This window comes from Ipomoea nil, unplaced genomic scaffold, assembly GCF_001879475.1.
Source record: "Ipomoea nil cultivar Tokyo-kokei standard unplaced genomic scaffold, Asagao_1.1 scaffold2480, whole genome shotgun sequence".
NCBI lineage: Eukaryota > Viridiplantae > Streptophyta > Magnoliopsida > Solanales > Convolvulaceae > Ipomoea > Ipomoea nil.
The window spans coordinates 2,955,483-2,967,500 of record NW_017618908.1 but is presented as its reverse complement, the minus strand read 5'-3'; the positions used below and the strand labels follow the sequence as shown (position 1 = coordinate 2,967,500).

Sequence of the window (12,018 nt, the reverse complement as noted above, 5' to 3'; positions counted from 1 at the left end):
ATATATATATATATATATATATATATATATATATATATATATATATATATAATTCTTGCCTAGACCTGCTACCTCGTTACTCATTAACTTGGACCATATTCACCGATCGAGTAATATTATATACTTAGAATATTTATTTTTCATTTGATTAACCATACAATAATAATTGATAGTTGTTAGTCCATCGTGCCCTTTACTCTAAAAAGGATTTTGCGTTGCTAAGTACACCTATAATTGTTATTCACAAACCATCACTTCATGATGTGGTAAAATGTTAAATATTAGTTTTATTTTTTTATTTTTAATTTTAATTTCTTTTAACCTTTAAGCTTATGTGGAAATGGTAGAGACTAGAGATGGATTGTTTGTAAATGGTAAAAGTTGGAGTGTGTAGCATGATCCAAAAAGAAACTCCAATTATGCGTTTTTGTGGGCTTCAGTCTCTATATTTATACAATTATTATTATTATTATTTTTTTTTAAAAAGGGGGAAAAAAAAAAGAGAATTGGAACAATCATTATGCCATGGAACCGTGCCTACGGGCACTGTTATTCATCGCGACTTTTCTTCTCTATATTTACATTTTGTGATTTTACTTCCTCTTCGTGCAAGTTTCTTCTAACACTCATAAATTATGAATGTGCATGCATGCATTTATGAATGTGCAGTTATGAAATTATGAATTTTCTTTTATGAGATTATGAATTTTCTGTTATGAAATTACGAATGTACAGAAAATTCATAATTACATAACTGTGAATTCATAATCTTATAACAGAAAATTCATAATTTAATAAACGTTTTTCTTTTATGAGATTATGAGTTTTCTGTTATGAAATTATGAACTTTTTGTTATGAGATTATGAATTGTATGAATTTACAGAAAATTCATAATTACATAACTGTAAATTCATAATCTAAATATAGAATGCAAAACGCCGTTAATAGTACATTAACTAATTTTTTTTCCGTAAAAACGATGCCGTTTTGAAACGTGTTCACAAAGCATGGTGAACACGTTTCCACAGCATAATTTGCGGAATTGGAATGGTATGGCTGGCTAATGAGTAATGACTCCCCCAATTATCCCATTAGAGGAGCCAGAAGAATGTAATTTATATCATGGACCAAAATCCACATAGTATTATGGACCCTAGATTGAAATGATGAAATACAAAACTCATATTCGATACAAATTTTATTAACACAAACACAAAAAATCACAACACAAAGCACATAGTATTATGAACTCTAGATTGAAACAACGAGATACAAAATCCATACTAATATAAAGATCATAATACATGTTATACATTTACTTATTTTTCAAATCTGATTTAAGTACATAATTTGTGTTAATAGGCAAAGAATTTCACAACACAAGACACATAAATTCGTAACATAAGCATGGTTGAAAAAGTCGCTAGGCGCTCCTTAGACGCTTAGGCGGGAATTAATTGGCGCCATTGTATTTTTTATTTTTTTATTTTATTCTTAAAAAATTTGTTTAAATTTTTTTTAATTTTTTAAGACTTGATAATTATAAACTATTTAATAATTTAATAGTTAATACTAAAATATTAAATATTAACTTAAAAAGCATCTAGAGTTTTGAACAATTTAGGGTTATTTTTTTCAAAACGATGTTGTTTTGAGTGAAATAACCCTTTAAAAAGAGGGAACAATAGTCAATCGGCCAACTAGACGACCTAGTCGGTGCCTAGGAGGCCTAGTTGGCGCCTGAGAGGCCTACACGGTCAGTGTCTAGGCAACGCTTAAGGCCTTGTCAGCCATCCGTCTAGATCACCGATTATAGTGATACGCTAGGCGCCGATTAATCGGTTCCTAAGCGAGATTTTCGCAATACTTCACAATTACTAATTTGCTTCACGTACAAAATTAAGATACAAAATTTCATAATACAAAATAAAGAAAGTCATAAACACAAAACACATAAACCAGGGTCACAAAAACCCCTTAAAAATCCATGCAGAAGATAGTCAAGAAACCTGCAAGTATGGATGCAGAGAATAAATCACGTTTCGTTTTGGGCAAAGCATTATCCAATCAACACCGGCGGAGAAAGAGTTAACGGCAAAAATATTCAATTTCCGTTGCCGGGAATCGAACCCGAGTCTCTCAGGTGAGAGCCGAGTATCCTAACCGACTAGACTACAACGGAATGATGTTTTAGTTTTTGATGTAAAGTTATAACACCATTTCTCAATCGCAGTAGACAACTAATTGAATTAATTAAATTTGACTTTGCGTTATACTTGTTGGTGTTTATTTAACTTATGATCCCAACATAAATCATAGGCTTTTCTATAAAAAAAAACGACTATTAATGTAATGCGAACCAAAATGAGAGTAATTGAAAGGATTCTTAGTTACTTAATTACGGTGAGCCAAGAACAGAATTTAGTCAATTTAGTATAACGTCAATCCATTTTATAATACATGTATATTATATTTATAGATTAAAATGTCATCTAATTGTTACAAGAGAGATAATAGACTAATTATGATGTGTATCCAAAGACGATTTCCTTTGCAATTAAAACTGACAACATGACCAAGCACCTTGTGCTCAATTAACATGTAGTGATCTTTCCCATATAAAAGGTCATCAGTATGTTTGAACAGATACTACAATGCAATGAAAAAAAAAAAAAAAAAAAAAAAAACCTAACAACATGAATATAAAGCAATTGTACCAGGACTATGTGGTCTAATGGTATCCGGATTGGACTTCCATTTGGAAGGTTGTGAGTTCGAGCCTCAGTGGAGGCGTTATTGGCTCTTTGTGTTTCAGTAGGTTGAGAAAGTATATGAACAGATACTACAATGTAATAGAGTCAGTAGCATTCAAAAAAGAATATAAAGCAATTGTAATTGTTTTCATGCGGTTCCAAATGTCCATGATTGGATAGGTTAGTCATCCTGAATGACGTGATGATAGCTTCGGCACATTTTTTTTTTTAATATAATTTTATCATATACTATGTGATTTATAAAGCCTTCAATTTTGCTTATTATAGAGTGACCTGGTATATTTGTAATATGGGTAACGACACTTGTGTTTGACCGTCTCATGGGTTTCAATCCGTGAGACGGGTCGGGACTTTAATTAATGAGTCAGTTTTTGATTCGACCCGTCTAACAGATTGAGACCCGTGGGACGGTATTACATAAGTTTTTATCTTGTAATATTAACCTCATCAATACTAATAATTTGGTTTTAAAAAGAAAATCAGTGAAATCTTTCTTGATTATTGTGGATTAAGTTTTAATGAATATAAATCATAAAGTATAGCTAAGGACCTTGTGATCTACTGGCACCAAGTTGTTTCCCTATGTAAAAGGTTGTAGATTTAAGCTTCGATAGAGATTGACTATTGACTCTTTTGTGCTTCAGTAAGTTGAGAAATAAAATCATAAAGTATAGTAATTTTGATAATAGTTTGATCTATTACACATTTACACATATATTGCTATAAATCGCACAACAAAAAGTATATATTTTTAGAAGTACAATAGCATTTTTCTTTAATATAATAAATATAGTTGGAGACGATGATGGGAGTGGGGTTGACTGGTTTTTATTTTATTTTAATTTATTTAAAATAATTAAAATATATTAAAATTATTTTTTAAAAAGAAAGTTATCACCACGTCTGCAAATGACATGTTACTTTAAATTTAATTTCTTGACTTTAGATTGTAGAGAGAGTCAATTGTAGTTTTATTTTTTATTTTTTAGTTAGATGGTCTTCAATTGCAATTTCATGTGTAGTTTGATGACTTATTTAACCATTATTCTTTAAATTTATATGTTTAGAAGCTAATCAAAAGAACTAGTAAACAAGAAATTGAATTAAAAATTATAAGAAAATAAACAAAGAAACAATAATTGATTTGATCAATGAATAGTAAATAATAAAAGTAAAATAGGACATAGCGCATAGTTATATATATATATATATATATATATATATATATATATATATATATATATATATATATATATATATATATTTTTGGAAGGAGGGGAAGGAGAGACTCCAAAACTAGAGTAGTTTCCAGTTCTCATTAAGTTCCTACCCTTCACAAGGTTCTCAAGAACACCACTCGGCGGTCTCTAGAATTCAATCCAATGGCATCTCATCTCTTTCTAACCGCTAACTTAGCAAGAGTATCAGCCATGGTATTTTGCTCAATGGTTTACAGTTCACAAAAATTATAAACCTTAACTTTAACAATAGTTATTTGTTATACGATTACGGTTCATGTTTGATTCAAACAGTGTACGTTTTGGTTTTGATTCTTCAATTGAATCCATCCGCGACTACCTTTACTTTAAGGTCAATTGTAACCAAAACTAAATTTACTTATGTTCATACCCTTAAAAAAAAAAATTACAGCCATAATCCAACATCACTCTTTAAAAATAAAAAATAAAAAATTACACCACTGCAAAACCTTGGGTGCTTATAGGCCATTCCAAGCGCTATCTCTCCTCCCCTCTCTCTCTTTCAACAAAGCATTGCAACATACAAATCTGTGCAAAATCTCCTTAATGGAATTGCTCTAAGAAAAAAGATGATCGCAATGTGACAAAATTAATTATGGTGGACTAAAGTGGACATGCCCTAGTAAAAGTATGAAAAAAAGAAGAAGAAGAAATCAACTCATAATAATATGAAATGGGACCCTTTTAAGAAAAAGGGTTCTAGATTCTTCACTTTCCGCAACCAAACAAAAAGGATTGTGGAAAGCTTAAAGCTTTCCGTGACTCTTGTACAAGGGTTGCAGATTCTCTATACAAGGGTCGCATATTAACTTTTTGCCTTTTTGTACTAGTGGTGAATATAAGGCAATTATACTTGTTTTCATGCTGCTTTAGATGTCAATGATTAGATAGCTTGATATCCTAAGCTAGGTGACATGACGACTAGGGGATGTCCACGATTTGGTTCGAATCATCCAATTCGAACCAAATCATGTACTGTAAGAACTGAACCAGAATTAGAAATATCCATATGATTTTGGTTCCAAACAATAAAAAAAAAAAATTAAAGATTAATTATTATTTGATTAAAATTTAAATAACAATTATTTGATTAAAGTTTAAACTTCAAATAAAAATTTAAAGTTTAACTATAACAATTATTTTTATTTTTTTAGTTTAACTTTAAATATTTTATATAACCATTTAAAAAAAAAAAATAGAATGAAAAAATTTTAAAAAAATAATTGTTAAATTTGGAGTATTTTAAAAATAGAAAAAAAAAACGATTTAAACTGCCGGTTCAAACCGGAACCGTCCTAGAAGGTTCCTATTTTGATTTGTTAGTTTCCAGAATTGAATAGGAAACTCCAATTCAGAATCGGAACCGAACCATGACGTACCACTCCTAGTGATGACAACTTGTGCACATTGATTTTTAATAAATCTGTAATATAATTCGTTATTTCTAAGACTTTTAATTTTGCTCATCATGAGACGAAGCTACTTGCTTATTATAGAGTGACCTAAGTTGGTATATTTGTAATATTAACCTCCACGATACTAATAATAAATAGGTTTGAAATAAAATTGAATGAAATATATTTCTTGATTATTGTGCATTAAAGTTTAATGAAAATAAATCATGAAAGTATAGTAACTTTGATAATAGTTTGATCTATTACACATATATATTATTGTTATAAATAGCAAAAAATAAGAAGGTTGATGGCTGCATGATCATATCATGATCATCACTCTAAAGTTTCCGAACCTTCCCTGATGAGAACTTACATTGACAACCCATCCAAAAGAAGCTCCGTTGAAGAAATATTTTCTCCGCAATTCCCTAAAAATCTCCTGGTTTGGCTTGCTTTTAGATCTCTCAGAAAACCTACAACCACAAATGCCTTTCCTCTCTCTGTCTTTGGTAGTAATTTTATCTCTTAATATAAAACGGAGTTAACTTTCTGAACGGTACTTTGGTTTGCCAAAACAGATATCAAGTGGATTGAAATCAAAGGTAATCATCAATACATTCATTATCGTTCCTATCTTCCTTTTCTTTTCTTCTAATTCTCTAGGGTTGTGTGTTGCCATTGACAGATTATATTGAAGTGCATTTGCATTTCATGAGCTGAAAAGAACAACCCATTCTTGGATTCTGAATACCAAGGTCAAGGTCAGATTTTTTTAGGTTTCTAATTTGAAGTAGGCAAATTATGTTATACCGTGTACCAGGGTTCACCTTGCATCGTAATTGTGCCCGTGGTTATAGTTAAGAGATTATGTACATATAATCTGAATGTCGTTTTGGACAGGGTCTACAATGCGAGGTGGGCTTTGGTTCGTGGTATAACAATTGTAGATGTTTGTAGGTTTCTAATTTGAAATAGGTATTAGGATAGGGAGGTTAATTTGGTTGAATGATGTGGGGTTATTGCAGGTAAGAAGACTATAAACTGGTGTTAATATAAAATTTTGGCATATAAACCAGATAAGGGGGCTATTAAGTTAGGTCCTCTCTTTGGCTCAAAGAGAGAGACCTTATGAAGAATTGTGATATTTGGGTTTGAACACTTTGATTCTCTTCAAGTGCATTTGGTGTTGGCATTGGAAAGGGGGCGTTTTAGGATATGAGCTCGGTTTGTGGGGACGAGGGGTGCCCTCCCCAATGGAATGACCAGGGTTCAAGTGCACATGAAGAGAAGATATATGTTTCCATCAGGGTTAGGCCTCTGAATGACAGAGAGAATTCGAGGAATGATGTCGCGGATTGGGAATGCATTGATAGTACCACCATTTTGTTCAAGAATGCTCAAGGGGAACGTTCCAACCTCCCAGCAGCCTACCAATTTGGTATGCATTTATGTCTCGGCTTCCTTCTTGTTCTTTTAGTATTTAGTATTTCGTGTTTATCCTTGTTATGTTTCCTCGAGGTTTATGGTTTGTCTGGTTATTTAACTTCTTTGCTACGAACGATTCAATAAGTTGTATTTGCCTATAGGGTATGTAGGAATTGCGGTTTCAAACTCTGGAGAAAGATAAGCCTCATTGTTTTGAGGCTCATACTTCTTGAAAACTTAGGGTCCATTTGGAAAGCAGTTCCAGAAAACAAAAACATTTTCCTTTCCAGTGTTTGGCTACATAACAGAAAACTGTCTTTGTGTGTTTGGCTCTGGTTAACTATGTTTACAACATTTATACTAGTACTATAATAACTATGTTTTTCCCCATTTTGATTCTTCGTTCCATGGTAATAGATAGAGTATTTGGGCAAGAATGCTCCACGAGAGAGGTGTATGATGAGGCTGCCAAAAGAGTTGTTCTTTCAGTTCTAAGCGGCATGAATGGTATATTTTTCTGTTTTTCTTGTTCACTATCTAGTATGTAACTCAGAGTATCAATCGACTAGCTTAATCACCCGTGGAAATGGTTGTCCAGCGAGTATTTTTGCGTATGGACAGACGAGTAGCGGGAAGACATATACCATGTCTGCTATTACTGCCTATGCGATGCAAGATATATTTGAGTATATAGAAAAGGTACCTATTGCTCTCAAACATTTCATGCCTTCTCGAAATATATCTGACATTTACTTTTACACGAATGTTTGAATTTTTTTAGTGTAGTGACAGAAAATTCATGCTGAAATTCTCCGCTATAGAGATCTATAATGAAGTGGTGAGAGACCTCCTTAGCACAGATAATACTCCACTCAGACTCCTTGACGATCCAGAGGTGAATATTTGAATTTTGAACGAAGAACGAACGATGAAATTCTCTCATGGAGGCGACGGTTATTTGACAGTTTTGTGTGTGTGTTTTTTTTTTTTTTCTTGTAGAGAGGAACTGTTGTTGAGAAACTTTCAGAAGTGATGCCGAGGGACCAGAGCCATCTAAGTGAACTCTTGTCTATCTGTGAAGGTAACAAAAACCTCGTACTATATGATGTCACATATGCAACATTGTAACGTTAACGTGTTATTCCTCGTACTGACCTGGTTTCGGTTTCTTACAGCTCAAAGACAAATAGGAGAGACAACTCTGAACGGAATGAGCTCCAGATCTCATCAGATTTTGCGGTTGGTATGTATGTATGTATATGTTTCGTTTTCTAGTACTAGGAAAACATTGGTAACGTTATATTTTCTTGTTAATTAACAATGTGGCGCCCTTTTTGTAGACGATTGAAAGTTCTACAACCCAATATTCTCATCCTCGAAACAATAGCACTCTATCAGCTGCAGTGGTATGGAATTGAAGTAGTGTATACTAGACTATATATAAGCAACTATAGACTTTCTAAATTGTTCGTTTTTTTTTTTTTTTGGCAGAATTTTATTGATCTTGCGGGGAGCGAGCGTGCTTCACAAACATTATCAGCTGGTACGAGACTAAAAGAAGGTTGTCACATAAACCGTAGCTTGCTGACTCTTGGAACTGTTATTCGTAAACTGAGGTGATTGTTTGTGGTTTACGTGCTATATAGTTAGTTGCAATGCTCGATGTTGTTGAGCATATAACCATTAATGTGCAATCCAACTATCAGCTTAGACTTTTAGTTGAGATGGAGCACATGCTTCAACTGATGTTATGTTCTTCTCGTGTTGTTAGCAGCAAAGGAAGAAATGGGCACATCCCTTATAGAGACTCGAAGCTAACTCGGATACTACAACACTCGTTAGGAGGCAATGCTAGAACCGCCATCATTTGTACAATGAGCCCGGCACATAGCCACGTTGAGCAGTCGAGAAACACTCTCTTGTTTGCTACGTGTGCTAAACAGGTGGCGACGAAAGCACAGGTGAACGTGGTGATGTCCGATAAAGCGTTAGTGAAACAGCTGCAGAAAGAATTGGCGAAACTGGAAAGTGAACTGAGGGCACTAAGATCGCGTTCTGTAGATGAAACTTCATCTTTAGTACTCAAGGAGAAGGAAGCTCTGATTGAAAAGGTAAAGATTTTTAAGATTCAATGTTTATGTATTTCCTAGTAACAACAATCTTCTGTATTTTGTCTAGATGGAGAAAGAAATGAGGGATTTGATGATGCAACGCGACATGTCTCAATCTCAGGTTCAGAATCTGTTACGTTCAAGACCATGGGTACGAGGAGGCTGGATATTCTTAAACTAGTTTTGTATTCTCAAAATGCAGAACTTATAGTGATATTGGTCCCGTTTTCCTTTTCGTTTAGGCGGAGATGAGTTGCTATTCAGACACCTCGGAGTACCCAGCATCTGAAGTTTCTTCGGCCACGCCTTTTCAGATGGATGCTGTAGTAGCCAGAATGTCGAGTTTTTCTGACAGATTTGAAGCTGTTACTGAGGGTTATGATGACTCGTTTCTCTCGGATGGCACCTCCCCGAGGCACTTCATTGACAAGTATTTTGGACCGGACCCGTCCAAGGACTGGCACATTGCCACTCATAAATCTTCTCACAGTTTTGGCCAAGAACTTCAACGTGTCGAAATGGAATCCACTGCAGGAAGCCTAGACTTCACCGAGGCCTCCTTTGACTATGGAGATTATCAACCTGATTTTGAAGCCATGGGATACTCTCCTTTTTCTGAGACTGGTATCTCGGGCTCGAGTAATATATCAAAGCTCAGAAGCTGTAAGTCTTTGCTGGCCACGGTTCATGGAAAGCACGAAAATGGGCAGGCAACACGAAGGCTTGGAAAACAGTTCTCGGGGAAACTGAAAGGTTTTGATCATAAGAAGGTTACTCGTTCTCGAGGTACATCTGACAGTGGCATGGTCTTGGATTCGGGATTCATCCGTGCTGCCAACGATGAATCCTCGAATGTTAAGGGACACAACATTAAGGTATCTATGGACGCGGGATTCAACAATCCTGCTGCCAATAATGAATCCTTCAATGCTAAGGGACACAATGTTATGGTATCCATGAACATAGGATTCAATTCTGCTGCCAAAGATGAGTCCTCCTCGGATGTTAAGGGACACAATGTTAAGGTTTCCATGGATACCGGGTTCGTTTCTCCTGCCAATGATGAATCATTGGATGTTAAGGGGCACAAGTTTAAGGTATCCATGGATGCAGGATTCAATAATTCTCCCACCAATGATGAATCCTCGGATGTTAAGGTATCCATGGATGCGGGATTCAATTCTGCTGCCAATGATGAATCCTCGGATGTTAAGGTATCCATGGACGACGATCCCACTGCTCGTGAGGAAACAACGAACGAAAACGCCAAACTTTGCCACACAAATGAAGATGTTAGCTCTGCCAATGATGGCTCGTTGGATTTAAAGGAACACGAATTTAAAGCATCAATGGACAATGTCATTCCATATGAAGAAGTATTTGCAGCAATGCTAGAAGGCGCCAAAGGTATGCCCGAGAAGCAAAATTGTAACGAAAACGAAGATCTCAAACCCGTGCCTGAGAAGCAAAATTGTAACGAAAACGAAGCTCTCAAACCCGTGCCTGAGAAGCAAAATTGTAATGAAAACGAGGATCTCAAGGCTGTACCCAAGAACCAACTCTTGGTTGATTTGGTAAGAATCTGATTTACTGACTATTCATCCACATTTATACCACAAATGAAATGTTTTAGCCTTATTCCCTCGAGAATCATACATGACGAGCTTTCTCCTATCTGTGTAGCTCCACGAGGATGAACCAAAAGACAAGGCATCCTCGGCAGAAGTTGCCAATGCTGGTGCAGTTGCAGCAATCGATTTGCAGCAAACGCCTTCCGAGTGGCCAGAGGAATTCGAGAGGCAGAGAAGCAAGATCATCGAGCTCTGGGATGCATGCCATGTGCCATTAGTCCACAGAACATATTTCTTCCTTCTCTTCAAAGGAGATCCATCAGACGCGGTTTACATGGAGGTGGAGTTCAGACGATTATGTTTCCTCAAGAACTCGTGGTCTCGGGGAGAAAGAGTGGTAAAAGACGGCCAAGTTTTAACCGAGGCTGCAAGGTAATACTCTAGCTGCAAGTGCACATTGGCCACACCAGACTAAAAGATTGAATCCAACCAATTAGCTAGTCTAACCTATTGCCTTATAAACCCATATGTTCTCTCTTATTTGATCAATGTGAGACTCTTAACTGAGGCTGCAAGGTAATAATCTAGCTGCAAATTGCAATTGCAATGCTCTAAACATGAATTGGTGTCATGACAACTGAGCTATAGTGCACATGGCCCAAACCACACTAAAAGATTGAATCCAACCAATTAGCTAGTCTTATAAACCCATATGTTCTCTCTTATTTGATCAATGTGGGACTCTTAACAGCGTAAAAGCTCTTAAGCGCGAGAGGGACATGTTGTGCAAGCAGATGGTGAGGACATTCTCTGCAAGCGAGAGGAACGACATGTTTCAGCAATGGGGGATCGGGCTAAGCTCGAAGCAAAGGAGGCTGCAGCTGTGCAATAGGCTGTGGAAGAACACGAAAGACATGGAGCATCTGAAGAAAAGTGCAGCGCTCGTTGCAAAACTAGTCGGGATCATAGAGCCAAACGCGGCATCAAAGGAGATGTTTGGACTCAGCTTTGCTCCCCAGCCTATGAACTTCAGATCCTTCAGCTGGGCACCAAGAATGCCTTTCATAATCTAAGGCTAGTTTGGCACAAAACAATAATGGCCATGGTTTTCCATCACTTCTTTCTTTGCATCCTAGCCATTGCTGAGTATATTTTTTTTATTTTTGTTTTCCTTTTGGCATACCAACAAAAGCTATGATGGTGATATAAGGTGTATAGTCAAATACGATTCCCATTCCCATTCCCATTCTCATTCCTTGTAATTTCATTCTCTGTACCAACATTGTGACTCCATAGATTCTTGAAAGAGCCCTTTCAGCTGTGTATAGTCAATTTTTCATATTGCCATCTTTCTCATTGTGTACTTTTTTTAATATATATATAAAAATAGTAATAATATAAAAGACCAAAAAAGAGAGAGACCATTTTCCAATTTTATTACCCTTAGTTATCAATTTCTGGGAATTTCAAATTGTATTGA

General features: G+C 35.5%; 1 protein-coding gene and 1 non-coding gene across 2 annotated transcripts; one reads left to right on the top strand and one right to left on the bottom strand.

Moving 5' to 3' along the window:
• Nucleotides 1-2,110: 2,110 nt before the first annotated feature.
• TRNAE-CUC lies at nt 2,111-2,183 on the bottom strand. Its single transcript has one exon. It is a non-coding gene; the product is annotated as a tRNA-Glu (tRNA).
• A 3,763-nt stretch (nt 2,184-5,946) lies between these two features.
• Nucleotides 5,947-11,690, top strand: LOC109152741 (kinesin-like protein KIN-7J). The gene is made up of 15 exons (XM_019300390.1): nt 5,947-6,033; nt 6,117-6,207; nt 6,462-6,869; nt 7,274-7,363; nt 7,455-7,555; nt 7,638-7,751; nt 7,856-7,937; nt 8,032-8,099; nt 8,197-8,262; nt 8,348-8,472; nt 8,631-8,967; nt 9,035-9,118; nt 9,210-10,541; nt 10,651-10,970; nt 11,290-11,690. The coding sequence occupies exons 3-15, from the start codon at nt 6,647-6,649 to the stop codon at nt 11,609-11,611; spliced, it is 3,264 nt and encodes a 1,087-aa protein (XP_019155935.1). The 5' UTR covers nt 5,947-6,033; nt 6,117-6,207; nt 6,462-6,646; the 3' UTR covers nt 11,612-11,690.
• The last annotated feature ends 328 nt before the right edge of the window (nt 11,691-12,018 follow it).